Below are 26,859 nucleotides of genomic sequence, written 5' to 3' on the forward strand. Positions count from 1 at the left end.
AGAAGACAGTGTTAGAAGACAGATAAGCTGGACTGTGGGGGCTTGTGACTTATGTTCAAATACCGGGCTTTCAGTAGCATTCCTGAAGACTCAACACACTACCAACCTAGACAGCATTACTTGCAGAGTAATCACTACTACAGAATAAGAACATCAAACAGTTACAAAAATATTTGTGGATTCAACAAATATCTGTTGAACATGTACTGTGTGCAAGAAGGCACTATTTTAATGCTAGAGATATAATGATGAACAAAACAAAGTTCCAGCATCACTGAGGGAGACCAAGGTGGCTAGAGGACAGGAAACGGAGATCAGTAGGAGGTGGCATCAGAGAGCCAGGCAGGAGCCTTATAGGTCACAGTACACGGTTTAGGTGTTATTATGTATGAGATAAGCCCCTAGAGCAGTAGTTTTCTGCCTGATTGGCATTAGAATCATCTGAGCAGCTTTTTAAAAATACTGATGCCTGGCCCCACCCTAAACTAGGGCTATTTTGGTTTGTGAACAGCTGTCTGTTATTTTTTTATGGGCAGATGAAGGCTGGTACTTCCTACTCCACCATCTTGGTGACATCTCTCAAACCAAATATATCAGAATCTCTGTGGGTCTAGGAAATGGTTTTAAGTAGGAGTCATCTGTTTCAAAATCATTATTGATAATTTTGAAGAAGTGTGGTAATGGGGGTATGCAAGAGTTCACTCTTGCAAGAGTGTGTGCAAGAAGTTAATGTGACAGTGGAAATGACAATCATTTCAGTTATAATGGATGGGAGGTGAGGAAGCACAAATAAGAAATACAGACAACTTTTTCTGGATATTTTACTGTAGCGAGGAGAATAATAGTGATAGAATAATAGCTGGTAGAATCACAGAATAATAGCTAGTAGATAGATAAAAAGGAAATGGCAGACCCAAGGAGCATTTTTAGCTTCTTTTTTAAAAAGGGAAAGCTATTACATTATTTTAAAAGCAGCTGAAATGATTTCGTATTTCAGATCATTTATAATTCTAATTATCATTCATTAATTTGCCCTTCAGCAGAGTATCACTTCAAAACTTTCTAAAGACCTGACTGAGCCCTCTCAAACAGGCAAAGCAATATTTTCCCAACTTCTAGAAAATTAGCTCTTTCTTTGGTGCTGGCTTTATATTACACTACCTATCTTATTTTGAAAATAACAGTATCTCCACATCAAGTCACACAATTGGCTCTACTCAGAATATCACAAGAACATACCTATTCTATTCATCAGTAGCAAAAACAAATTTTATACACTGATGAAAATCCTGAGAAAAATAATGGTACACCAACTGAGAAGCATTTGCCCAGGCAAGCATAAAAGCTAACTGCACATCAAAAAGCACTGACAGGCCGGGAGCGGTGGCTCACTCCTGTAATCCCAGTATGTTGGGAGGCCAAGGTGGGCAAATCACTTGAGGTCAGAAGTTGGAGTTTGAGACCAGCCTGGCCAATATGGTGAAACCCCAGCTGTACTAAAAATACAAAAATTAGCTGGGCCTGTTGGTGCACACCTGCAATTCCAGCTACTTGGGAAGGCTGAGGCAGGAGAATGGCTCACACTCGGGAGGCAAAGGTTGCAGTGAGCCAAGGTTGTGCCATCGCACTCCAGCCTGGGCAACACAGCAAGGACTCTGTCTCCAAAAAAAAAAAAAAAAAATACCAAAACACTTAACAGCACAAATTGTGTGTACAGGTGTGTGCGTGTGTGTGTGAAGTAGTATATCTCGATGCAGTAACTCTTTTTTTTGTTTGAGATAGAGTTTTGCTCTGTTGCCCAGGCTAGAGAGCAGTGGTGTGATCTCAGCTCACTGCAACCTCCACTTCCCAGGTTCAAGTGATTCTCCCGCCTCAGCCTCTGGAGTAGCTGGGACTACAGAGAGGTACCACTATACCCAGCCCAGCAAATTTTTGTATTTTTAGTAGAGGTGGGGTTTCACTATGTTGGCCAGGCTGGTCTTGAATTCCTGACCTCAAGTGATCCACCCGCCTTGGCCTCCCAAAGTGCTGTACAGGCGTGAGCCACCGCACCCGGCACGGATGCAGTAACTCTTGAAAGCACTTAGTTATCAAGTGTATTACAGCACAGCTTGTCTCTAAAGTGGCAAGTTAAATCATAACAGCCTATGCAACTCTAACTTGAAAAACCCACTGTGTGCAGAACAGATTTCAGACATCAACACACATTTAAGTTTTCCTCTAGCTGAAGACTGAATAGAAGCATGAACACATTATGATGACTTTAAAAGGAAAATGGTTATCTACAAATACTTATAAATAACGGGAAGCAAATGAAAATACTACTGGATCACTAGAGTAGAGGTTTAGTTTTCTGTGTGACATCAAAATCCATAAGGAAGTAACGTTGAAATTCCCTGAATTTGCATAAACTAAAGCTTTGGAAAACTTTCCATACATGAACTCCCTTACACGTTCTAATCTAGACTCTGGACTACATTCTAAATAAACATTTCTGCTGTCCAGAATGGCAGGCTTGGTATTTCAAACATTAGATGACTGAATGCACACACACACACACACACACACAGTATCAGCCTGGCACTTGGCCAGAAGTTAGCAAACATCACCGGAGTAGATTCATTCATCTGCATTATAAAACCATTCAAGGTGTAGACTACACTCAAAAACTTGCTCTGACAGTCTGTTTCCCCAAGGTCATGATTTTCAGTTATCCTCCAGGTACAGGCCAACTTTTATTTGGTAAATCTTATATTTTAAATTTCGATTTTAAACTTTCAGAAGTAACCCATCACAAATACAAGCTTTCTCAGAAAGGCTCAGGGGTGGGGGATTGGGTAAAAAGTTGTACTATTATGAAGCCATCACTTTTTTTCCTTCTCTGGGAAAGAAAAGGGATTTTATGATTTACTCGTAAATTTGGTTTGTTTAGTAATTCTTTTAAGTCAAGAACTACTTATAGTTTACTATACCTAGCAAAATTTTTACTTCTATGATAAATTTTAGTAAAATACGTTAATTCTTCAAAACACTTTGCCATATTATTTGAGATAATATTATTTGAGATAATATTCACATTCCTGGAGACTCAGTTCTGCCTCATCTAAATTATCAGAGACCAAACAAGGACCAGCCCAATACCTCCTGGACTTTATTTAATGCCATAATGTTGTCAGACTAAAGAGAAAAATGAAAGTTGATCAAATAACTTATTTTTTCTTACCTTAAATAACCACATCTTAAAAATAAGTAAGCAAGTTAGAGTTTGGAATGAAGAGGAGGTTAAGATGTTACTTTTAGGGGGCATACATTTCTAGTTGCATATTTTTAAAGTATTAATTCAGGAAAGAAATGCAAAATTTGTTTAATATTCTCACGTGTCCATAAACTAGAAGCAAAGCTTACATTAGATAATCTTTGCTAAGGCAACATGTCATTGTGACGTATAAGTACATATAACTTTTCTGGGCACATGACTTATTTCTGATAAATATATATTTTTGTATTCTGCTAATACTGTAATACTCTGTGCTGTTTCCTTTTGTTTTAGGACCCTCTTGAGCCTTAAATGAGATATAACTATTACCATAATAAAGAGCTGACTGGAGGTAAAGAACACTACAATCCTAGTGTGCTAGTGACAAAGCCACTAAAGAAGCTGGTTCTGACCTACTGTAAGCAAGCCATGCAGACTAAGCAGACCAGAAAACGTCCTTCTCCTGCTTTTCAGGTTACTTGCTCTACCATTTACCTACACCACTTACTCGCTCATCTATTAAACTTACAAGACTTTTCCCTCTTTCATTTCACAGCCAGGCAGACTGAAACAATTACTGTACGTTTGCCCAAGACACCCTTGGAGAATCCTACTATGTTTTTTTTCTGTCTACCACTGTATTTCAAACTTCTCACATTTCTGAGAATCCTTCTCCTTTGCAGTAGACAACCATGGATTCTACTGCAGAAAACTCAGAAGCCATCAGATTCAAACTCTTTCACCTTCACGCCAACCCAATCTATAAGACTTCCTACATTTGGACTCAGATGGGCCTCCTGTCTTTGTGTTAACATGAAAAGGTGCCTCTTCCTGTCTATCTAAAGCCAATCCCACCTCCTGTGCTCTGCTGCCCTTCCCATCTTCTAGGAACCATGTGCTTCTCTCCTTACGTTGGTTCTCCAGGGGTCTCATCCATTCTCATGGCTTTAAAAGACACTTTCATCATTGGTGTCAGCAGCCCAACCTTCTGCTCAGACTGCCAGCCTATACACCCTACTGCCTATCTCACATCTCTTCTTGATGTCCCTCAGATAACTCAATTTGTCTAAAATGTAACCCAATTTTTTCTTATCCCTACTGTTATTATACTAATTAGCACCAACTGTCAACCCAGTTGCTCAAGCTAGGAATCTGAAAGTCATTGATACTCTCTTTCCCTCTTTCCTTACATTTGACATTAAACTGTCAGATCCACTTCCAAAAACCTCCACTCCAGTCTCCACTGGCACCACCCTACTTCAGGCTGCCATCATCTCTTGCACTGACTACTGCCACAGCCTCCTAACTGGTCTCCTCCATTCCACTCAGCACTTTCCATAATACAGCCAGAGTCATCTGTTCAGCACTTTCATGCCATTCCCCTGCTAAAAATCCTTTGCAACTGCTTCTAACTGCAATAAAATCCAAATGCCTTATTAGGTCTACAAAGCCCCACACAATACGGCCCATCTACTCCTCCAAATGTATCCTGTGCTCCTCTTCCTTTGCTCCAGCCACACTGGCCTTTTTTAGTTCTAAGAATCATGTAACTAAGTTCTTTCCTGCCTCAGTGCCCTTGCACATGCCACTCCACTCCTGGAATGTCTAACTCTCTCTCATCTTCCAGATTTTAAGCATTAATTCCAAATTCTCAGAGAAGCCTTTTTGAGCTACCCTAGTCCTCCAATGTTCTATGTCCCTCCATACTGTTCTATTTCTGTATCCTGTGATATCACTGATCAAAACTGATATTTATTTCGTTTGTTGTTGGCAGGTGGGGGAGGACAGTGCTATCTTTCTTTCCTAATAGATTATAAACTGTCTAAGAAGACAAAGGCAATATCTATTTTGATCACCATTATATTTTCAGCACCTAGCACAGTGCTGGGCAGGCAAGAAATATTTGACAAATTGAATGAATCCTCATTTTGAAAATTTTAAAGATCTCTCATTACTCAAAACAAGTTCAACAAGAAGCTTATTTTTAAGCCATCAATAAAAGTAAATACAAGTTTTACTAATTTAGTTGTATGTCTGAAAAATCCGTTTTATCTTCAACTTCAGAAAACATACTTCAATCCTAACTAGAAGAGCAGCAGAGATTCCCCTAGAAAAAGGAAATAAAACTGAACAGACATTCTGTTCTCTCTCACCATCTTCTAAAAAGAATGAATTTCTTTGCTCAAGACAATCCCTATTGTACAAAATGATTATGTTCCAAAAGGCCACTTGTAAGTCTGAGAATTCAGATTCATCATAAAAAAACACTATAAATAGTTAGGTTCCAAATCATACGATAAGTTACCCAACCAAAAATAATGTGACCTATACAACTAGCAATACTCTACCACACGAATTGTATCATAAAGCCTTTTGCAGAATGTATGGTCAATGTTTCAACTGGAGAAGAAAAACTGCAAACAATGGCACCTGCAGAGTGTGTGTTGGATGGGGGAAGAGAGGAAATGCTGCTGCCAAACTGTGAGGGAGACAGTGGCTTCCTGAGGAATATAAAATTGGAGGGTACCTGGCTACTCTCTAATCATCTTTTCCAGAATGCCAAGAATTAACCTGTTTCCCAGATACAATTTGTTGTCTTAAGCCAGGGTTTCTTTTCTCTGCTAAACGAATGACAATAAAGAGTTTTTAACTTGCTTTCCTTTCCAATGCCTCAAACAAATAGACAACTCCAACTCTTCTGATGTTTCTACTGAGATTATATTGCCAATAATGTGTAAAGACAGGGCCTACAAGTAAAATTAACGCTTAAGTTTGTAAAAACAATGTCTGTAATATTATCCCTAATATTGACTGAAATGTAAAGGACACTAGGCATTAATCTCAGTATTCAATCACACACTCTCCTTACTCTCAACCCCTTTAGGTCTTTCTCCTCCCAAATTTCTCTTTCAATTTTAGAGCTGAGGACGATGGGGCATCCTGCTTTAGGATGTGCCCTCCTGTTCTGATCTCTTTAGTCACTCAGACCTTCAGAAAAGGGGAAGACGAGGCAAATGGATGAAGACTATGGCTCTTCAGGTGTATAATCAATGCACTAATTAATATTTTCCAAGTAACTATCATGACAGGCACTAAGTTGGGCAATGGAATATAAAAATTAGTAAGAATTACCATCCCAGTGGCACTTACACTCCAAGTGAGAGACACAGACAAGTAAAATGAGCTAAAAAGATAAACAAAATGTCACAGAGGCAACCAACATTAAATGTGAAAGATTAATTAGGTTAACCTGGCATTTTCACCTGGGTCTTAAAAGATGTGAGAGTTCAAACGTGCTAAGGGAAACCATCCTGTAGGCAATGGAGGCTCTCAGATTGTTTTATTAACATGACTTTGATTTGATTATGAGGCACAAATTAAGAGTCTGGCAGCAAATTTACTGCAATATTCTACGGAGCAGGGCCTGACATATGACAGACGGTGAAGAGGAGGCAAATGTGAGGGAGCTGTCTAAGCCAGAATCATGGGTCTTGAGGATACCGATCTCAGATGAGAGAGGACAGCTGGAAGGTGAAGAGGGGAAGCTAGAAAGTGCCTAGTTTGATAATTAAATGGATGATAATAATAGCAGTAAGATTTGTTAAAAGAGATGGGTGCGGTGGCTCACGCCTGTAATCCCAGCACTTTGGGAGGCCGAAGCTGGCGGATCACGAGGTCAGGAGATAGAGACCATCCTGGCTGACACGGTGAACCCCCGTCTCTACTAAAAATACAAAAAATTTGCTGGGTGTAGTGGCGGGCGCCTGTAGTCCCAGCTACTTGGGAGGCTGAGGCAGGAGAATTGCTTCAACCTGGGAGGCAGAGGTTGCAGTGAGCCCAGATTGCGCCACTGCACTCCAGCCTAGGTGACAGAGCAAGACTCCGTCTCAAAAAAAAAAAAAAAAAAAAAAAAAAAAAAAAAAAAAAAAAAAAACAGAAAAAGAAAAAAAATAAATGTTAAAAGATAAATACCATTGTAATCTCTTTGTTTTATAGATGAGAAAATGAAAGGAGAGAGAAGTTCCATAACTTAGCCAAAGTTCATAAAGTTAACATATGTAGGAATTAGGATTTGACTCTAGATCAGTGTGATTTCAGAGGTGGCACTCTTAAATAACACTCCATTAGCCAAGATAAAGTTACGCAGAAGAGAAGCAAGTCTGGGTATGTTGCATATGAGGACAAAAGACTAATGTCAGGACTCATTTACATTTCACAGTAAAATCCTGATGATTGTCCTGCTCATCTCTTATAGGAAATAGGTATTTAGGAGAAAGAAGATAGAACATCCACAAGAAGGCAAAGAGATTATTAAATAAAGGAATATTTTTATTACGCATGTCTTTCACTGATTTAATGGCAACCACAGACAATAAAACTCAAAAAGGTTATGGTTAGTAGCCATATAACTACTTGAAGAATGCATATACTAATATGCATTATTAGTAATTAGTAATTTGCATATACTAATATGCAAAATTAAACTGATTTTGAAACAACCAAAGAACACAAATGGCTATGAATGCAAAGATGCAATTAAGAATAATAATAATAATGATGTACTCACTTTTGGTTTTATACTAGAAATTAAGTCTTCTACTGTCCAAAAATAATTGGAATAACTTCTGAGTCATTCCTCTCTTCCTTAAGACTGTTCATTGGTAATTATTCTAGAAAGACCAGAAGCGAATTCCTAAATTACTCTTAATCTATTTCTAGAGGGACAACCCGCCCTTCCAGAACTACTCTGTATTCTAGAGGAATAGAATTCTCAACAGTGCAATCTACAACACTATCATCCAGGACCTAACTTAAGTTTTTATGAGTTTCCACAACCATGAAAAACAGGAAAAGAAAGCTTTAAAAAAAGCCCCAACTCTAACTTACCCAACATATACTTTTGAACTCCGCTGAATCTTATTCTCTTTTATGGAGTTATTATTAATCAACAAAATGTAAAACAACAAACAAAAAACACTGGCAATGAAGCATGCAAATATTTCCTCCCTACATTTCTGCCCCACCCCATCTAGCAAAGTAAGGAAACACCTACACCAAGATCACACAACAGTCATTATAATAATCTAATCTTTATATCTTTGAAATTAGATACTATTTATCTCTATAAGTTGTATTTTACTTTTTCCTCTCCCTCAGCTTTTCTTTCCATCCAAGTAATATGGAGTCTATCCCTTAAGTAGCTGTTAATGTGTCCTTTCCTTTTCTTCTACATCGCCTTAGTTCAGGTCCCCAACATCTCTACCCTGAACTACTATAACCTCATTTTCTACACTATCCAGAGTTATCTCTTAAAATGCAAACTTGATCAGTTTATCTGTCCACTTAAAAATTTTCCAAGTCTGAGCCAGGTGTGGTGGCACCTGCCTATAATCCCCAGCACTTTGGGAGGCTGAGGTGGGCGGATCACCTGAGGTCGGGAGTTCGAGACCAGCCTGACCAACATGGAGAAACCCCGACTCCACTAAAAAATTACAATACAAAATTAGCTGGGCGTGGTGGTGCATGCCTGTAATCCCAGCTACTTGGGAGGCTAAGGCAGGAGAATCGCTTGAACCCGGGAGGCAGAGGTTGCGGTGAGCCAAGATCATGCCACTGCATTCTAGCCCGGGCAACAAGAGTGAAATTCCATCTCAGGAAAAAAAAAAAAAAAACCTTTCCAAGTCTGTTTACTGAAGTATCTTATAATCCGTTAACAGGTTCCACAAATCTGTGCCCCACATTGCCTTTTTCTAGGGCTCTTACCACACCCAGATGCAGCTTTTGTTCTGGCCTGGTTTGTGAAACAAGCTGGTGTTTCAGATCTCCTTGACTGGCACCTTTTCCTTACCCCCTTTATCAAACTGGCAAAATCAGACACCAGTACCAGCTCAAATATTACCACCTCTGAATCTTCAATGACCCACCTGTCAAAGCAGCAAAGTATACCTTAGCACTCTGAATGATATAATTCATTGTAATTTATTTTATGTAACTAATTTCCCCACTAGATTAAGAGTCTTTGATTTTATCCTGTGTCTCAAAAGCAGAGACCAGAGCCAATAAACATTTATAAACTACTTGTAATATACAAATATTTGTAATATACAGGCAGCATGTAAAGCAATCTTAATAATCTACTGAAAAACTGTAATTGTTCCAAAAGTTCATGTCAAACATTAAAAACTCTGTTGATTATAAATGTACATATGGAAATGGAAAAAATAGCAAAACTAATGTTTATTTAGTGTACTGTAATTAAAACATTAAAAACATTGAGAAGTGTTACATTTCTTTGTGAAAACTTAAGAATAGCTTAAATAGTGCTTGTCTTCTCCTCATATAACTTATGAAGTGCAGCAAGTATCTTTTATGCCTTTGCTGTCACACTCCTTTCTGAGTCTGGATCAACTTATAACATTTTATCCTTTGCTCTTTCAGTATCATGAAGTATCTCTGACAGCTCCTTCAGTATGCACAGTTTTTGCTAGTGTCACTACCTCTGGGACATCTTCATCCTTTTTATCTTACCACTTGTATCATGTATGTAAGTTTACCTTAACCAAATTCCTTTGGCTGTATATCTATAGTCTTTCAACTCGTGAAAGCATCCACATTTCCAGGGTGAGCTATTTCTTCTTTAACTCCATTTATATTTGATTCAACTATCACTTCTAGCATTTCATAACCACTTTTGTTAATTCACTGCAGTTTTATCTTTGTTGGTCAACTCTTTCAATTACCCATTTTTGTAAAACATCATGAGTTTCTCATGGGGGACAAAGAGGCAACACTACATACTACTACTGTTCTGTGTGTGAACCGTATGCACAGTGGCCAATGACAGACAGACTTTGAAGTAAGTGACATGACTTGTCACTGATCATGATGGGCTTCTGTTATTTACATAGTGTTCGCGGACTGAAAAGATAGCCAGCAAAAGTTTTGTACTTTATGCAGTTACATTTTAGTTAATATATAAAGTTAAAAGATAGAGTATGGTAGCAACTAAAATGTGAGCCATGTTGTCAGACGAGTGTTATTTAAAAATTGCAACTGTCCAAAGTGCAACTGTCTGATACGTCGTATTTCTTTTTTTTTTTTTTATGTCGTATTTCTTTTTTTTTTTTATGTCGTATGTCTTTTCTTTTTTTTTTTTTTTTGAGACGGAGTCTCGCTCTGTCGCCCAGGCTGGAGTGCAGTGGCTGGATCTCAGCTCACTGCAAGCTCCGCCTCCGGGGTTTACGCCATTCTCCTGGCTCAGCCTCCCAAGTAGCTGGGACTACAGGCGCCCGCCACCTCGCCCGGCCAGTTTTTTGTATTTTTTAGTAGAGACGGGGTTTCACCGTGTTAGCCAGGATGGTCTCGATCTCCTGACCTCGTGATCCGCCCGTCTCAGCCTCCCAAAGTGCTGGGATTACAGGCTTGAGCCACCACGCCCGGCCGATATGTCGTATTTCAAAAAAGAAAGTTTTTAATCTGTTACCAGAAGCTGTAAACTGCTTCAAAGTTTACATATCATCTAAACTGCAAACACATTTCAACTGAAGTACCCCATTCCATTTTAGGTTAAGAAAACCTTAAGGCTCCAATGGCTAACTGAGGCAGTGTCCAATTACGGGAAACATTTAGAAACTGCTATGGACTAAATGTTTGTGTCCCCCCAAATTCGTATGTTGAAACCCTAATCCCCAATATGATGGTATCTGAAGATGGGGCCTTGAAGAGGTAAATCAAGCCATGGAGGTGGAGTGCTTCTGGTGGAACTGGTATCCTTAGAAGAGGAGACAGGAGACAGCTAGTTTCCCATCTCTCCTCCTTTCCCTCCCCCATGTGAGGAAACCAGGAATAGGGTCCTCACCAGAAACCAATCATGCTGACACTCTGATCTTAGATTTGGCAACCTCCAGAACTGTGAGAAATAAGTGCTTATTGTTTAGGCCACCGAGGATATGATATTTGTTATGGCAGCTCAAGCAGACTAAGAAACTAAACCTCTAACGAAAAGTGACAAATTGCAATTCTTCTACATAGCTAGTTGAAAACTGGGGAATTTATTCTTCAAAATAAAGAGATCAACTAACTTTACAAATAGCCTTTTGAAGTTACAAATCCAAAATAATGTCTATCAATTTCAATTTATTATCTGATACTACAAGACATACTAACTCAAAGCAGTTAAGAAGCTTTTTCAGATCACATAAGCCATGCAAGCAGTTACAGAGTGCACAAACAGAAAGCATGCCAATTATTCATTTCCAGAGGGTGGGTAACTTTCTATCCAATCCTGAAGGCTGGCTTATTGCTAATTTGGGTTCAACCTGGCTTCATTCCTAGAAGACAGGACTCAGAGTCCATGCAATGAAAATGTCTGACAAATTCTAAGAGTAACATCAGGGCAAAATTCACCAGTTAGTATTGGACTTATGGAAGTATTAGTTGCGTTTGTCTCTTAAATGTGATCAATGACAGTAGCTATCCTAAAGTTCAAAAGAAAAGCAATTTAGTAAGAATATTTAATTGGCTTTTACACTGTAAGTTTATCTCAGAAAATACTAACAAATTCTAATAGAAAACTTCAATGTATACTGGAAAAATTATTTCTTGAAATCCAAGAGGATTATCATTGCTTATACCTTATATGAAAGTTACTTTATATGAAACTGATGAATTTCCAGTTTGTAAAAATCTGATGTCTCCCCCTAAAGTCTCTTAGGGCATCTCACAGCTCTGGGGATAATGCTAAATCTTTTAAACCTGGTTCAGAAAGCACTTTAGCATTATTTCTTCTTAAGCCTCATGTCAAGACACTGGTTCCCTAGGATTGCTCCCCCATCATCACTAGATTTCTTTCAGTTCAACTGGCCAACCTCCCTTCCCCGACTTCCCATGCTGGGAATTCTCATCCTCTCCCCAGCCTGTTGTTCTGTCATCCTATCCCTTACCCACATTTCCCCATTTTTCACCTAGCTAATTCCTACTCAGGTCTCAGCTTAAAAGTCATTTCCCTCCACAAATACTATCCTATATGCTAGGTGCCGGTTCCCCAGTACAGAATCCTGTAAGTATTTCAATCACCATACTACTCACTACATTATAGTAATTACTATTTAAGGATTGTCTTTAGGTCAAGAGCAGTGGCTCATGCCTGTAATCCCAACACTTTATGAGGCTGAGGTGGGCGAATCACCTGAGGTCAAGAGTTGGAGACCAGCCTGGTCAACATGGTGAAACCCCGACTCTACTAAAAAAAGAAATACAAAAAAATTAGCCAGGCATGGTGGTGCGTGCCTGTAATCCCAGCTACTCGGGAGGCTGAGGCACGAGAACTGCTTGAACCCTGGAGATGGAGGGTGCAGTGAGCTTAGATCGTGCCACTGCACTCTAACCTGGGCAACAAAGCAAGACCCTGTCTTAAAAAAAAAAAAAAAACAATAATAATAAAAATAAAGACTGTCTTTACCTTAAGACTGCAAGTAGAATGAGGGTAAGGAATGAGTTAATTTTGTTCATATCAGTTTGTAGTAGAGTCTCTGGTATTCAGTAGGCTCTCATTTAAAAATATTAACTGGGTAAGTTAAGGAATAATAGAGTATCATTTCACAGTTAACTATGTCTTTCTTCTCTATAAGCTTTTCTTCTATTTCTCTAAGCTAGTCTAAAATACACCATGAACACTGCAGTCCCCAACCTGGAATGCCTTTCTTCCTAACTATGCACGCTGTCTCCCTTTAAATAAGGCCGGTTACTACTCATAACTCTAAATCTCTGTCTTCCTGTATCCAAGGGCTACTTATTTGGCACTTCTCAATCAGATCATTGACTTAAAGTAATTTTCTTTCTTCACTTTGTTACTAGCAAGCTGCTCATATTGAGAGCCAGGACTATGCCTCGCTATATAATAGTTGGCTATCCATAAATGTTTGCTGCTGCTACTACAGTCCAGTTCATGTTTCTCACATTCCTACATGTCTCATGTTATATATCTCTATAACCTACCAAAAACAGAGCATGAGTGTATAGATTTATCTCTATGCAGGAATGTTTACACATCAATGTCCCCTCTCACCTAAGGCCCTTCTTTGCTATTTTAAGTTCTTTAAGGAATTTACTGCCTAAACTCATTGAGGATCCTCAACAAATTTACTGGTCAAACTCCAAAAGGATCCTCAATAAAACAATTATTAGTCTAACTACTACTTACTATGTGCCGAGAACTGCTCTAAGTGCTTTACACATGTATATGCATTTAATCCTTACAACAACCCTAAGTGGTAAGATTACAACCCCATTTTGCTTATAAGGAAACTAAGTCACAAAGACGTTAAATAACTTGGCACAGGGTCACAAAGCTTGTAAGTAGTGAAGCTAGTATTTAAACCCAGACAATCAGACTTCAAGGAATGTATTCAGACACTTCACAACCATTAAACAGAATTTACAAAAGCAAGAAAAACTGTTAAAATGCTTTCAACAAGAGATTAAATAAGAAGGGGTTTATGGTTAACTACTACATAAATAAAATGAAAACAATTAATTAGAATACTAAAAACCACAGTTGAAATTTATATTTTAAGTTTACATAGCATTTGAAGGATAACCGGAGATTACATTTTATTGAGCTCTTAGTACAGTCATTCTACTAATTATCAGGAATTGTTAATCCTTTAAATACCATATTTAGTCAATACATTAGCCCCTCCCCAAAACAAGTAAACAAAAGCTAAGTGAGATTAAATAATCAGAAGTTAAAATAACTTGCCCAAGGTCATATGTAACTAATAAGTTGGCCACATCTTACAGTAAGTTCTTAGCCACTAACAAAGTTCACTTATTTATTTATTTATTTTTGAGACAGAGTCTCACTCTGTTGCCCAGGCTGGAGTGCAGTGGTGCGATCTCCACTCACTGCAACCTCTACCTTCCAGGTTTAAGCGGTTCTCCTGCCTCAGCCTCCCGAGTAGCTGAGACTATAGGCATGAACCACCACGCCCGGCTAATTTTTGTATTTTTACTAGAGACAAGGTTTTGCCATGTTGGCTGGGCTGGTCTTAAACTCTGGCCTCAAATGATCTACCCACCTCGGCCTCCCTAAGTGCTATAAAATTCACCTTTTAAAGAAGGTAGTTGTCTAACCAGAATATTGAATTTATGGAAATACTCCCTATCTTAGCATAGTGAGTCTGTAATTTTGTGTATGTGGAAGAATAACATCTGCTTCTAGATGATCTTCATACTTAATTCTTTATAGTATTACTAATAATGACGCAAAGTAGCACAATAAACTTAAAATCAATTTCTAATAGAACTATTTGGCTTCCGGCTGGGCATGGTGGCTCACGCCTGTAGTTCCAGCATTTAGGGAGGCAGAGGTGGGTGGATCACTTGAGGTGAGGAGTTCAAGATCAGCCTGGCCAACATGGTGAAACCCCATCTCTACTAAAAAAAAAATAATAATACAACAATTAGCATGGTGTGGTGGTGCGTGCCTGTAATCCCAGCTACTCGGGAGGCTGAGGCACTAGAATCGCTTGAACCTGGGAAGTGAAGGTTGCAGTGAGCTGAGATTGCACCACCGCACTCCAGCCTGCGTGACAGAGTGAGACTGGTCTCAAAAAAAAAAAAAAAGAGCTATATGGCTTCCTTTTAAAAGACACATTCTCAATCTTTTATAAAATGCTGTTATTTATCTGGCTCAGTATAAGGAGAAAATCTACAAACAGTAAAAGAGCTGGGACTGTAATCGTCATCATCATAGCTACATTTACAAAAGCTAAACACTTCATGTGTATTAACATAATCCTTATAATAATCCAAATACACTGTTATTATCCCCATTTTCCAGATGAGGAAGCAGAGACACAGACAGGTCACACAGCCCAAGGTCACACAGCTAGTATATGGTCAAGTCAGGATTCTGACAGGGAGGGCTGCCTCTCAGTCTATGCTACATAACAAGGGCATTCCATCTTGGCAACAGAAGTCACTGCCACCTTGCATAAGACTTTAAAAATTATACAGGAATCACTTGCTTTTTTCAAGTTATTTTTAATTTCAAAGGTTATAAAATTCTTAGCTCTGAACCCAGGAACTACATTAAGGAACATTAAGCTGGGAAGCACTTACCCAGTAGACAACTTCATCTACAATCAATAATGCTAGCACTTTACTGGTGTTTTATTCATAACCCTGAGTGTTCCATTAAGAAAAAGATATCAAAAACATCATTACACTGATGCTTTGAAATTACAATTGATTTTTAAAATACCTAATGTATTTTTTAGTTACAACATGATGTAAAAAATAAGACAGTTAAATATCTGAGAAAAGACTCCCTTCCGATTCTAAAGTAGATGTCACCTTCTCTGGGCTGGAGGTTATCAGTCCAATAATCTTGATATGTGTAGAAAGGTCACCCCAAGGACATTTCTGACTGCACTGACACTGGCTGGTCCTTATGTATCTAAATGACAGATAACTGAGTCTGAAACCTGAATCATGGAAGGAAATCAAAATGTAAACTTCAAATTTTAATCATTTACTGCTTATCTCTTTTTCTCATATACATGAATTCACTTCCAAGCAGAATTAATGAAGTTGAGAGAAAATACCATAAGACATCACTTTCAATTAACGTTCAAAACGTTTTACTGTGTAACCCTAGGTGAGTTACTATGAACAATTATTTGTAATATTCTCAAAGGGAAATAGACCAGGATTTGTATACTGTCTCTTTGATCCATAAGAGTATGGCTGTAGAAATCTTATATTTAAAGACATTTAGGTATCTTTAGATACTGTTTATGTATCTTCTAGTTTACAGTTATCACATTTGAAGAACCATTTTCAAAGAATCCTAACACATTACACATTCCAAAGAGACGGGAACAAACTTAAAGGATAGTTTACTCTGTGTTATCTATACTGAGATTCTAGAAATTGAAAAACCGACTTAGCCAGTAGGTTAGTCATTAGGGAAATGCAAATTAAAATCACAATGAGATAGCACTACTTACTTATTAGAATGGCTAAAATTAAAACAAACGACACTAAATTCTGACAGTAACAAGGGCAGGGGAGACCTGAGAGCAACTAGAACTCTCATACAATACCGACAGGAAGGTAAAGTGAAGGTATTTGTCTAACCAGAATATTAAATTTATGGAATATTAAATTTAAAGGTAAAGTGACATGGCCACTATGGAAAAGTTTGGCAGTTTCTTCTAACATTAAGCATATCCTTACTACACTACCCAGCAATCCCATGCCTAGGTAGTTACCCCAGAAAAATGAAAATATGCATTCAAGCAGATGTTTATAGCAGCCTTATTCATAATCTCCCCAAACTGGAAGTAACTCAAATGCCCTTCAATTGCTAAATGGATAAACTGTGAAATATATCCACTCAATGGACTACTACTCAGCAATAAAAAACTACTGATACAAACACATGAACGAAGCTAACATGTATTATGCTAAGTGAAAGAAAACAGATTCAAAGAGCTAGACAGATACTGAATGGTTCCACTTACAGGCCATTCTAGAAAAGGCAAATTATCGGTGGTTTTTAGGATCTGGGTTTGAGGAGATGAGATGGTTACAAAGAACACAAGGGAACTTTTGGGAGTACTGTAAAAGTTTTCTATCTTGACTGTGGTACTTTTACATGTCAAAACTCAGAATATTATACTAAGAAGGATAAATTTTACTATATGGCAATCAGACCTCAATAAGCCTGACATTAAGAAAAAAAATTAACAGGAAATACAATTATATAATAATTATGCAAGTAATCTGTTAAAGAATGAATTATAATGAATTATATTTGTAACGAATATAATTACATTTTGTAACGTCATATTCATATACATATACATATTTGTAACGTCATATTCATAACGAATATGAATTTGTAACCACAAATCCAAGTGCAGAAGTCACACTTCTTAATTACGAAATAAAAGAATTATTTAAAAATATACCTTCAGATGTATCTGTTTACCTCTCACTGGGCATATATCCCATTTTTAAATGTTTCATGGCATAAGCATTAATTTTTCAGTAAAATAATTATTTAAATAGAAATACTGCATACATTAGCTTTTTTCTGAAACTACTTTCATTAGTTTCTAAACAGGCCCAATGTTTTCATGTGCCTTTGCTATAAATGAACTAAAAACACTGCTCTTAGAGAATATATGAAGTAGAGAATTAATATACTACTGACGCTTTCATGGTTTTAAATTTTTCAAATCCCTGGAATACCATCATCCACTTATTGGTCCACTGCATTTCAGAAATCTTACAAAAATGGTACTTAAACAGCTCTCTGTCACACTGCAGAGGCAGGTGTGTGTTTGGAAGTTGGCGGGAAAGCAAAATGATAGCTGTTTTTTCTTGTTGTTTAGAGGGTGGGAACAGAAAGCAATCGTGAACTAAGCTTTTTTTGAGGAGTGCAGTTCCCCATTAGCAAAGCTGGAACTTACTAAATATACTAGATTATATTTTAACCTACTTTTCCTTTTTTTCCTTCCTACTTTCATATACTCAGAGACTCAATACCACAGAGAAAGTGGCCACTCTCATTTGTATAAAACAAATAGTTTATATAAAGTATATACATATAAATACATATGTAGTATCTATATATGTATTATCTCATGTAATTCTCACCAAAACCTATGAGAAAACTTTTTTTCAATTTCTATTTTATAGAAGTCAAAACCCACTCAGGTTGGATTCATTGTCCAAAGGTCATACAAACCAGTAAAGTAGCAGACAGAGCCAGAAGTTAAATCCAGATCTTCCGACACACTAGGCAACCTGTTATTTAATAATCTGTGCCTCCATTAGCAACTACTGCAGTCTAAGAACAGCTGACTTTATGGGAAATCTACATCCAATGATGTCTAAAACTATTATTAACAGTTTAATAGTAAGCTAAGAAGTAAACTAAATTTTAAAAATAAACTATGTGAAAAAGAACCTATAAAAATACCACTCTTGGCCAGGCGTGGTGGCTGATGCCTGTAATTCCAGCACTTTGGGAGGCCGAGGTGGGCGGATCACCTGAGGTCAGGAGTTCAAGACCAGCCTTGCCAACACAGTGAAATCCCATCTCTACTAAAAATACAAAAATTAGCATGGTGGCAGATGTCTGTAATCCCAGCTACTTGGAAAGCTGAGGCAGGAGAATCACTTGAACTTGGGAGGCAGAGGTTGCAGTGGGCTGAAATCGTGCCACTGCACTCCAGCTTGGGTGACAGAGCAAAACTCTTACCTCAAAAGAAAAAAAGAATCACTCTGAAGTGAAATTTGCACTGATACTAAGAACCTTATTTTAAAAAGGTTAAACAATGTCTTTAAAGACCAAGGCTGAGGAACTGTTCTACAGGGTGGCCATAAAGTTTACAAACAGACACTATCATTTTACATCTATCTTAATGTAATATCAATAAGCCATTTATTATATACTCTCCTGTAGCTCCACACTTGGTGGCTGTTCTGTATATCAAAGGAGATTAAGAAGCCCTTTCAACTAAATGTGAAATGAGATTCTAGATGGAAAAAAAACAAAGGCCATTATTGGGACAACTGGCAAAATTTGAAAATGGATGCATATCAGATGACAGTATTGAATCAATGTTAAATTTCCTGAATGTGATCACTATACTCTAATTATGCAAGAGAAGTGCCTTGTTCTTAGGTGATACATATTCAAGTATTTAGGAATCAAAGGTTATAACTCTGAAACTTCATTCAGCTGCTCCCCAACATGTATATGTCTGTATAAAGAATTCAAATGGCAAAATACTAACTGGCGTCTAGATGAAGATTACAGTGTTCACTGAATTACTCTTGAACTTAGATACTTGAAATTTTTAAAAATTAAGAGCCAAAGATAACAGGCAAAATTTTAAATATTTTCTTTCCATTCTCTTCAATAGCGATTAGACATTTCCAACAAGGCCTTTTATAAGTAATCGAATAAACGTATTTTTAGCATCTCTATAAATAAGTTAACTCTAGTTGGAAACAAACAGTACTTTTTTTACTTTAAAAAACTGGGTATAGCCGGGCGCGGTGGCTCAAGCCTGTAATCCCAGCACTTTGGGAGGCCGAGACGGGCGGATCACGAGGTCAGGAGATCGAGACCATCCTGGCTAACACGGTGAAACCCCGTCTCTACTAAAAACTACAAAAAACTAGCCGGGCGAGGTAGCGGCGCCTGTAGTCCCAGCTACCCGGGAGGCTGAGGCAGGAGAATGGCGTGAACCCGGGAGGCGGAGCTTGCAGTGAGCTGAGATCCGGCCACAGCACTCCAGCCCGGGTGACAGAGCGAGACTCCGTCTCAAAAAAAAAAAAAATAAAATAAAATAAAATAAAATAAAATAAAAAACTGGGTATAAAACATAGCAGCAAAACAAAAACAAAAGGCAGCAAATAGCACATACTCTAAGGAATAGCTCATACTTTATTAGCTGCCACAGGATTATAGTAAAACTTGAGTACTATCCTCCACTTTTAAAGAGCTTAAAATTTGCTAAGAAACAGATACAATTTAATTCACTTCTTATAGATCATGAACAGTGTTTTAAACACTGAGTAAACTTACTATCAGATTTAACCAAAACTTAATTCACTTTGGTAAGATTTTAACATTGTTTCCTCCGCCCCAAAGATTTAAAAAATTATCTTATAATCTTAATATATTTCACTATGAATTCAATGAGGTTGCATCATGTAGGCATTAATTTCCATGAATTCAATTGTGAGCCCTCAAGGGGAAACACTCAGGATTTCAACTGCATAGGCACCATTCCACCAAATAAGCACACACCTTCCCCAGGGAGCACTAAACCAGGATATAAGGGAGCTGTCTAGTTATATATACCTCTTTCCCAGTGTGCATCTTGCCAAGCTCTAATCCTAGTGTTTAAAGTATTTTTTTTGTGTAATGAAGCCCCTAATGTAAGCCAGCTTCTTCATCTGGTGCTCAACTAATGAAACTCATTTTTGGAGTTCCTAGAGGAAAAACTAGCTATTTTCCACTTCTGTGAGATGCAATGAATGTATACCATACTTAACGATCACTTTAAGGGAGTTTTAGTGGTAACTTTATTAAAATATATTTCTTTTTTTGGTCACATGTGCTAACTTCACAATCTAACTTAATCCTAACATGCAACTCCAACATAAATGAACTTTTTTCATTATTATATGGCAAGAACATGACACGCTTTTAAAGCAAGGACTTCTTTCTAAAGGCCACATTCAGAAACATAATCCTCAAATTTTTTTTCTTTTTTTTTGGAGACAGAGTCTTGCTCTGTTGCCCAGGCATGGAGTGCAGGGGTGCAATCACGGCTCACTGCAGCCACAAACTCCCAGGCTCAGGCAATCCTCCTGGCTCAGCCTCCAGAGTAGCTGGTACTACAGGTGCACGCCATCATGCCTGGCTAATTTTTGTATTTTCTGTTTTTCTGTAGAGATGGGATTTCACCATGTTGCCTGGCTGGTCTCAAACTCCTAGCTTAAGAAAACTCCTAAGCTTTGGCCTCCCAAAGTGCTAGGATTACAGGCCCAGCCAATCCTCAATTTTTCTTTCTTTTTTTTGGCAGGTTGGGGGCGGGTGGGACAGAGTCTCACTCTTGTCGCCCAGGCTGGAGTGCAGTGGCGTGATCTCACTCTTGTCGCCCAGGCTGGAGTGCAGTGGCATGATCTCAGCTCATTGCAACCTCCGCCACTTGGGTTCAAGTGATTCTCCTGGCTCAGCCTGAGTAGCTGGGATTATAGACACCCGCTACCATGCCTGGTTAATTTTTTGTAATTTTAGTAGAGACGGGGTTTCACCATGTTGGCCAGGCTGGTCTCGAACTCCTGACCTCAGGTGATCCACCCACTTCAGCCTCCCAAAGTCTAGTATTACAGGTGTGAGTCACCACTCCAGGCCTAATTCTCAATTTTTCTAAAGCAATTTCATATGTTTCTTTTTAGTTGCTCCTGGGTCCTCCAATTTGCATTTTTTCCCCTGTAAATTACGTGACTTGATCTAACCCAACTGCTACATTCTCTCTACTCATGGAGTCAGAGCTAGAGGAAACTTAGAGATCACCTATTTTTTCCTCTCTGCTCACAGAGCTGGTGGCTGGAGATTTCCATTCAGTGAAATCCAAATTATAATTCCTTATTCTCCACTTAAAATGAATTTTTACAGAAAGGTGGAAATTTAATTGTACACGTAAGTTTTAAAAAGACATTTTAAAAAGTGATACTAAAACTCAGTGAACAGATCCACTCGGTATTTCGAGTCCACCAGGCTGGAGTGCAGTGGTGCTATCTCAGCTCACTGCAACCTCCGCCTCCTGGGTTTGAACGATTCTCCTGTCTCAGCCTCCTGAGTAGCTGGGACTACAGGTGCCCATCACCACGCCCAGCTAATTTTTGTATTTTTAGTAGAGACGGTGTTTCACCATATTGGCCAAGTTGGTCTCGAGTTCCTAACCTTCTGATCCGCCTGCCTCGGCCTCCCTAAGTGCTGGGATTACAGGCGTGAGCCACCATACCCGGCCTAAACTGGATTTTAAAAAAATAAAAGGGTGTTTTTCACTTTCTGGATGAAGTATAAACACTGAGGGAAACAATTATGAAGTATCAGCCTAGACTGTCACAAATGCAAAAACTTAGTCACATTAGGATATAATTCCCTAAAGCCCACTTCATGGCATATGCTTTTGCTTTCTTTTAAAAGATTAATAGTGAATGACAAATGTGTTTTATATTAAGATTTAAAAGACACCAAGGCTGGGCATAGTGGCTCACGTCTGTAATTCCAACACTTTGGGAGGCCAAGGCAGGTGGATCACGAGGTCAGGAGATCAAGACCATCCTGGCTAACACGGTGAAACTCCGTCTCTACTAAAAATACAAAAAATTAGCCAGGCATGGTGGTGGGCGCCTGTTATCCCAGTTACTCAGGAGGCTGAGGCAGGAGAATGGCATGAACCCGGAAGGTGGAACTTGCAGTGAGCCGGGATCGTGAGCCTGCACTCCAGTCTGGGAGACAGAGCGAGACTCCCGTCTCAAAAAGTTAAAAAACAAAAAATAAATAAATAAATGAGATCTTTCAAGTATTTGAATTAAAGTCAAAATTCTAAACATTCTGTTTTAATGGCCTTAAGTGTCCACGTTATTTATAATAAAAGTCTAAATACAAAGATATCGCTGGCACATACTAAGGAAGCATTATTTACATTTATGTCTTGCTTAATCAAAATGCCTCACTCTGGGATGAACGTTAGCTTCAAGATGAACCTGACACGCAAGGGCCAAACTATAAAATTGTGTCATGACTTTTGTTACAGACCTCTTTGAGAAATTAAAGTGAAGAAGCCTCTTCCTAGAAACTTCCACATGTGCACACACACAATTTTAATACAATGTTGAGGGAACAGGTAATCCTGAGATCTATTGACTTCAAGGAAATAATTGCCGCTACTGAAAGTTATCTGGGAAAATCACCTTAATATAATGCTTTTGGTATTCATATACCCTCCAAGAGATTAAAAAGGATATCGGAGAGTCTGGAGTTTGAAAATATAAGTGAATGCTCTGGTGCCTTCTGTTCATAACTGCTTCAAGGCCACAGTAGCCTGAGTCTGCTAATTGTCCTTCATTGCTCTGCAAACCTGAGATAACAGACTCTGTACCATCTCATCCCTACCACCATCCCCACCTTTTATCTAGACTCTGCAAGCTGCTTTGATCCTCTCTAGCCACTGTTGGCAAGTAGTCATCCAGTCTGCCCTTTAATACCTTCAGTGACCTAAGTCAGGGCTTCAGAAGTCAGGTCATTCCAGTTTTAGGCAACTCTGAAAAATTACAAAGTTCTTTTCTAACTTGACTAGACTGATTTCTGGATGTTTTAAATGTTGCCCTAACGAATCTCTCGTCTATTTACTTGCTGACAGGCAACAAAATAGCTTACCATTCAAAGTATCTAATCCTCAAAACCAGGGGCATCACTTAGCCCTACATTTACCAAACAGGAAAGTCAGAGGCACTTCCTATTTGGAATTCAAAATACAAGAGGAATCAGTATTAGTTCAGTTCAAAAAAGATGTAAGGTTTCCATATGCACAGCATTTCCTACCTTGTTAGGCTTCTTTTCTCTGCATAAAAAATTAAAAATGCATCAGTATTAAAAGATTAAGATTATAGTCACTTAATTTGTCTGCATAGTTTATTCTCTGTATTTCTATTTATTACTGTGATTCTATAATAAACAGTCCTAAGCAATGCAAAAGAAATATAGAAACCATTATTTATTCATTAGCTACAGCCTGGCTTTTGAGAACTACAAGTTGTCTCAGTCACCTTCAACAGCTCCTTTTTTTGCAATATAAAAAAATCTCCCATTGAAACCAATGTATTAATAAGGTCCATTTACCATAAATTAGAAAAGCTATAATACAAATGCTTGTTTTCTTTGAAAACAAAATATAATATCCAAATATTTGCTATTTTCATTCTTAAATAATCTCATACCAGTGCTGGACAAAAAAGGTTCATAAATATTTTGCAAACAGTGACTGATTTATTCAAATCAGATAAAAATACTGTTAACTGCCAATTAAATGGTTATTCAATACAGCAAAATCTAATTTTCACTGGGCTACCTACCTGGGAGGATTTTCTTTCCTGAGCTGTATCTCAGGGAGACAAACAATACACAGTCTTAAGGAAGAGACTACCTTGTAAGGAGCTTCTCTTTGGTCCTTCAATAATAAAACTTCCTGAAGGGGTACAAACCAGGTCCACCCAAATGAATTCTGCCTTATTTTGCAAACTGCATCAGAGTGCTATTTCAGTATCTTTACATACAATAATCCTTAGATTTCCTGACACATAAGCACTTCTCTACTTTCCCAGTGTAGCTTGAAAATGAATGCTGTATTTTTTTAAAAAAAAAAAAGACCAAAAAAATCCCCAGAAAGTCCCCAACCCCCCTTCACCAAAACAAAAAATTCTAGCCTGAAAAGACAATGCCACACACGTATCACCTTATCACAACTGCATTATGTACAAAAGGCACTTTAAAGTTCAGGAAGATAGTTCTCCGAGCATTTCTCTTATGATCAAATCATCCATTTAGCTGATTCTTCCAAATGAAAATGCTTCAATTCATCACAAACCAAATGTGTACTGCACACTCTTCATACTGTAAGATACCTTATTTCAAATCGGGTATCAGTCCAGTATATATTTGTACTCAAGCAAATACTGTCAACCTCAAATTAGCTTAACAAAGTCTGCTTTTTAACACAAAGTTCTTTCATTGGCTTGTTTTTAATATAAAACCCAACGCTCGAAATGGCTTACATCGAGCAGGGACTACAGATACCAAGTTTGTCAAGTACTGCCCCACCCCTTGTAAGAGTGGATGACTGGAACATTTTAATGCACTCCACCACGTAGAACAGCCACAGAAACTTCACACTGGCGCCAGTAGTTGCACATTTTCCAGCACAGATTTTTCTTAAATGGATTTTGCATCATTCTCTATACCAAACGTCACTAACATTCAGGTATGCTTATGAAATAGATAACCACTGACACTAATATCACCCTCCCCAACACACTTTTCTCATTCTTCTATCGTTCTGTCAGTAAATGTTAAGAATTAACGAGTTCCCCGGCACACATCCCCCGTCCCCCGTAACTACGCAATTAAGGTTATAATTGGGAGGTTCGAATCACTACATACGAAAACTCAGAGAGTAACAAAACAAAATAAGACGCAAAGGGGAACAAGTCTATCTGCTTAAATACTGAAAGATTTTACATTTCTAAAAAGCATTTGCGAGATGCCAAGATTTCTCAAATGGGCCCCTCCCCCGCCGTGAGCCTCTTTCCTCCCCCCACCAATTCTGGGAAATCGTTAGTTGGACGCGGCTGGGATGCTACTCACCGAGTTTCTCCACCAGCTTAAGCATCACCCCTCCAATGTGCACCTCGCCGGTCACTCTCAGGGTGACATCGCGGTTCAGGTCCGTCACATGGACACTCAGTTCCCACGTCCCGTCCGCGTAGCAGCCATCTGGCATCCTTATCCCGTCCAGAGCCATGGCTCCTTCCTGCGAGCGCGGAGGAAATGGCTCTCGTAAGCGTCACTCCCCCAAAGGAAGGCGAATCCCACCGAATTCGCAACGCCGGCCACGGGCTTGCTGGTGGTGGAGGACCCGAGGCTTTCCGCGCGAACTCGGGAGGGCGGTGACGGCGGCCGGGGCTGCGGGAGGACCCTGCGCCCCGCTCGCCACGCAGCGCTCCTCGGCCCCGGCAGCGCCCGCCCCACACCGTCCTCGCCTAGCGGACCGCGGCGGGCTTCACCTGCCGGCCGGCCCCCAGACACGGCGCGGGCTAACTCCCTGTTCCCCTCCCCGCCGCGCCCCCTCGGGTCCCGGCGGGGTCCCGCTCCCTCACCGCGCGCTCCTCGCGCTCCGGGCCCGGGGCTCGCGCGGCAACAGGCGAGGGGCTGGAGGCTCGCGGGGCGGCGGTGTCCGTGTCCTGCTCCTCGAAGGGCGAAGCGCTGCCTGCGGCCGGAGTGGCTAATGGAGTCCCGTCGTCGCGGCCCCTCGCCTGGCTCCCCGCGCTCCACCCTCTCCCCGCCCCCTCTGTCCGAGCCTGGCTGGGCTGGGCGCGCTGGCTCCCTCCTTCGCCGCCCGCAGAGCCGCCCCGAGCGGGTCCGGCTGGCCTCGCCCCTGCTCCCGCCCTCCCGCCGCCGCGCTCGGGGGAGGGGGCTGCGGGTCCCGGGCGGGGCGGGGCGGCGCGGGGGTGGCTGGGGGCGCGGCGGGGCAGCAATCTCGGCCCCGCGGAGCGCTGCCCTTTTATGGAAATGAAGGACCCGGCTCAGGGATTGAATCCAACATCCGGGCTTTAGGCGGCGGGCCCTGAGGAGGGGGAGCGGGGGAGCGAGGGCTGCCTCTCCCGGGGCGTTGGTGGTGAGTGGGGCGTCCAGAGCTCAGGCTGGACTGGGGCTCCCGCGGCTTGTGTCCGCGCTGGCAGCCGTGTGAGGGGGCTTCTCCGTGAGAAACGGCCCCAGGAAATTCCCAGGGCAAGATCGTTTTCGGAGAACAAAGTCCTCCCGCCCCCTCTCCGCGCCTAGAGCGAGACAAAAAGCCTCAGGGCTGTGAGAGGTGCCGCACCCCGAGAGCTGGAGAGAGGAGTCCGGGATGGAGACACTTTAAAAAGTAAATGCCCAAACCAGCTCCTTGAATGTCCCACAAAAGAATAAGAAAACCCAGAGGGAGGTGAACCACAAAAATTGCTTTGCAAGCAATGTCCGGCACCATCAGCAACTCCTACTGGACTCCCAGGAGTTTGCAAGCGTTCTTAACCCCTTCGGACGCTCCAGCCAGATGCGAGTCAAACAGATGATGCTCTTGCTTGAGGGGAAAGGAAAGACACAACTTAGTGCCACCAGTTTTACTCGGAAACCGTTTCCCCAGCTTCTCCAGCTCTTTGTACTTATTTGTGTGTTTTTATACGCAATTTAGAGCTAACAAGTCTATTAAAGCTGTTAGATGGAGATACATGCTCCACCCCAC

General features: G+C 40.0%; 1 protein-coding gene across 1 annotated transcript in view; it reads right to left on the reverse strand.

Annotated features, from left to right (window-relative positions):
* Positions 1-26,035, reverse strand: part of LOC115897460 (fermitin family homolog 2-like) — a 74,957-nt gene extending 48,922 nt beyond the window's left edge. Inside the window, exons 1-2 of the mRNA XM_030930066.1 lie at positions 25,736-26,035; positions 25,224-25,389 (exon numbers count right to left, since the gene is read on the reverse strand). Coding sequence (XP_030785926.1) covers positions 25,224-25,380 — 157 coding nt within the window. The 5' untranslated portion in view covers positions 25,381-25,389; positions 25,736-26,035. The remainder of the gene's footprint in view (positions 1-25,223; positions 25,390-25,735) is intronic.
* Positions 26,036-26,859: the final 824 nt, after the last annotated feature.

The sequence above is a fragment of the Rhinopithecus roxellana genome, chromosome 5 (assembly GCF_007565055.1).
Source record: "Rhinopithecus roxellana isolate Shanxi Qingling chromosome 5, ASM756505v1, whole genome shotgun sequence".
Classification (NCBI taxonomy): Eukaryota; Metazoa; Chordata; class Mammalia; order Primates; family Cercopithecidae; genus Rhinopithecus; species Rhinopithecus roxellana.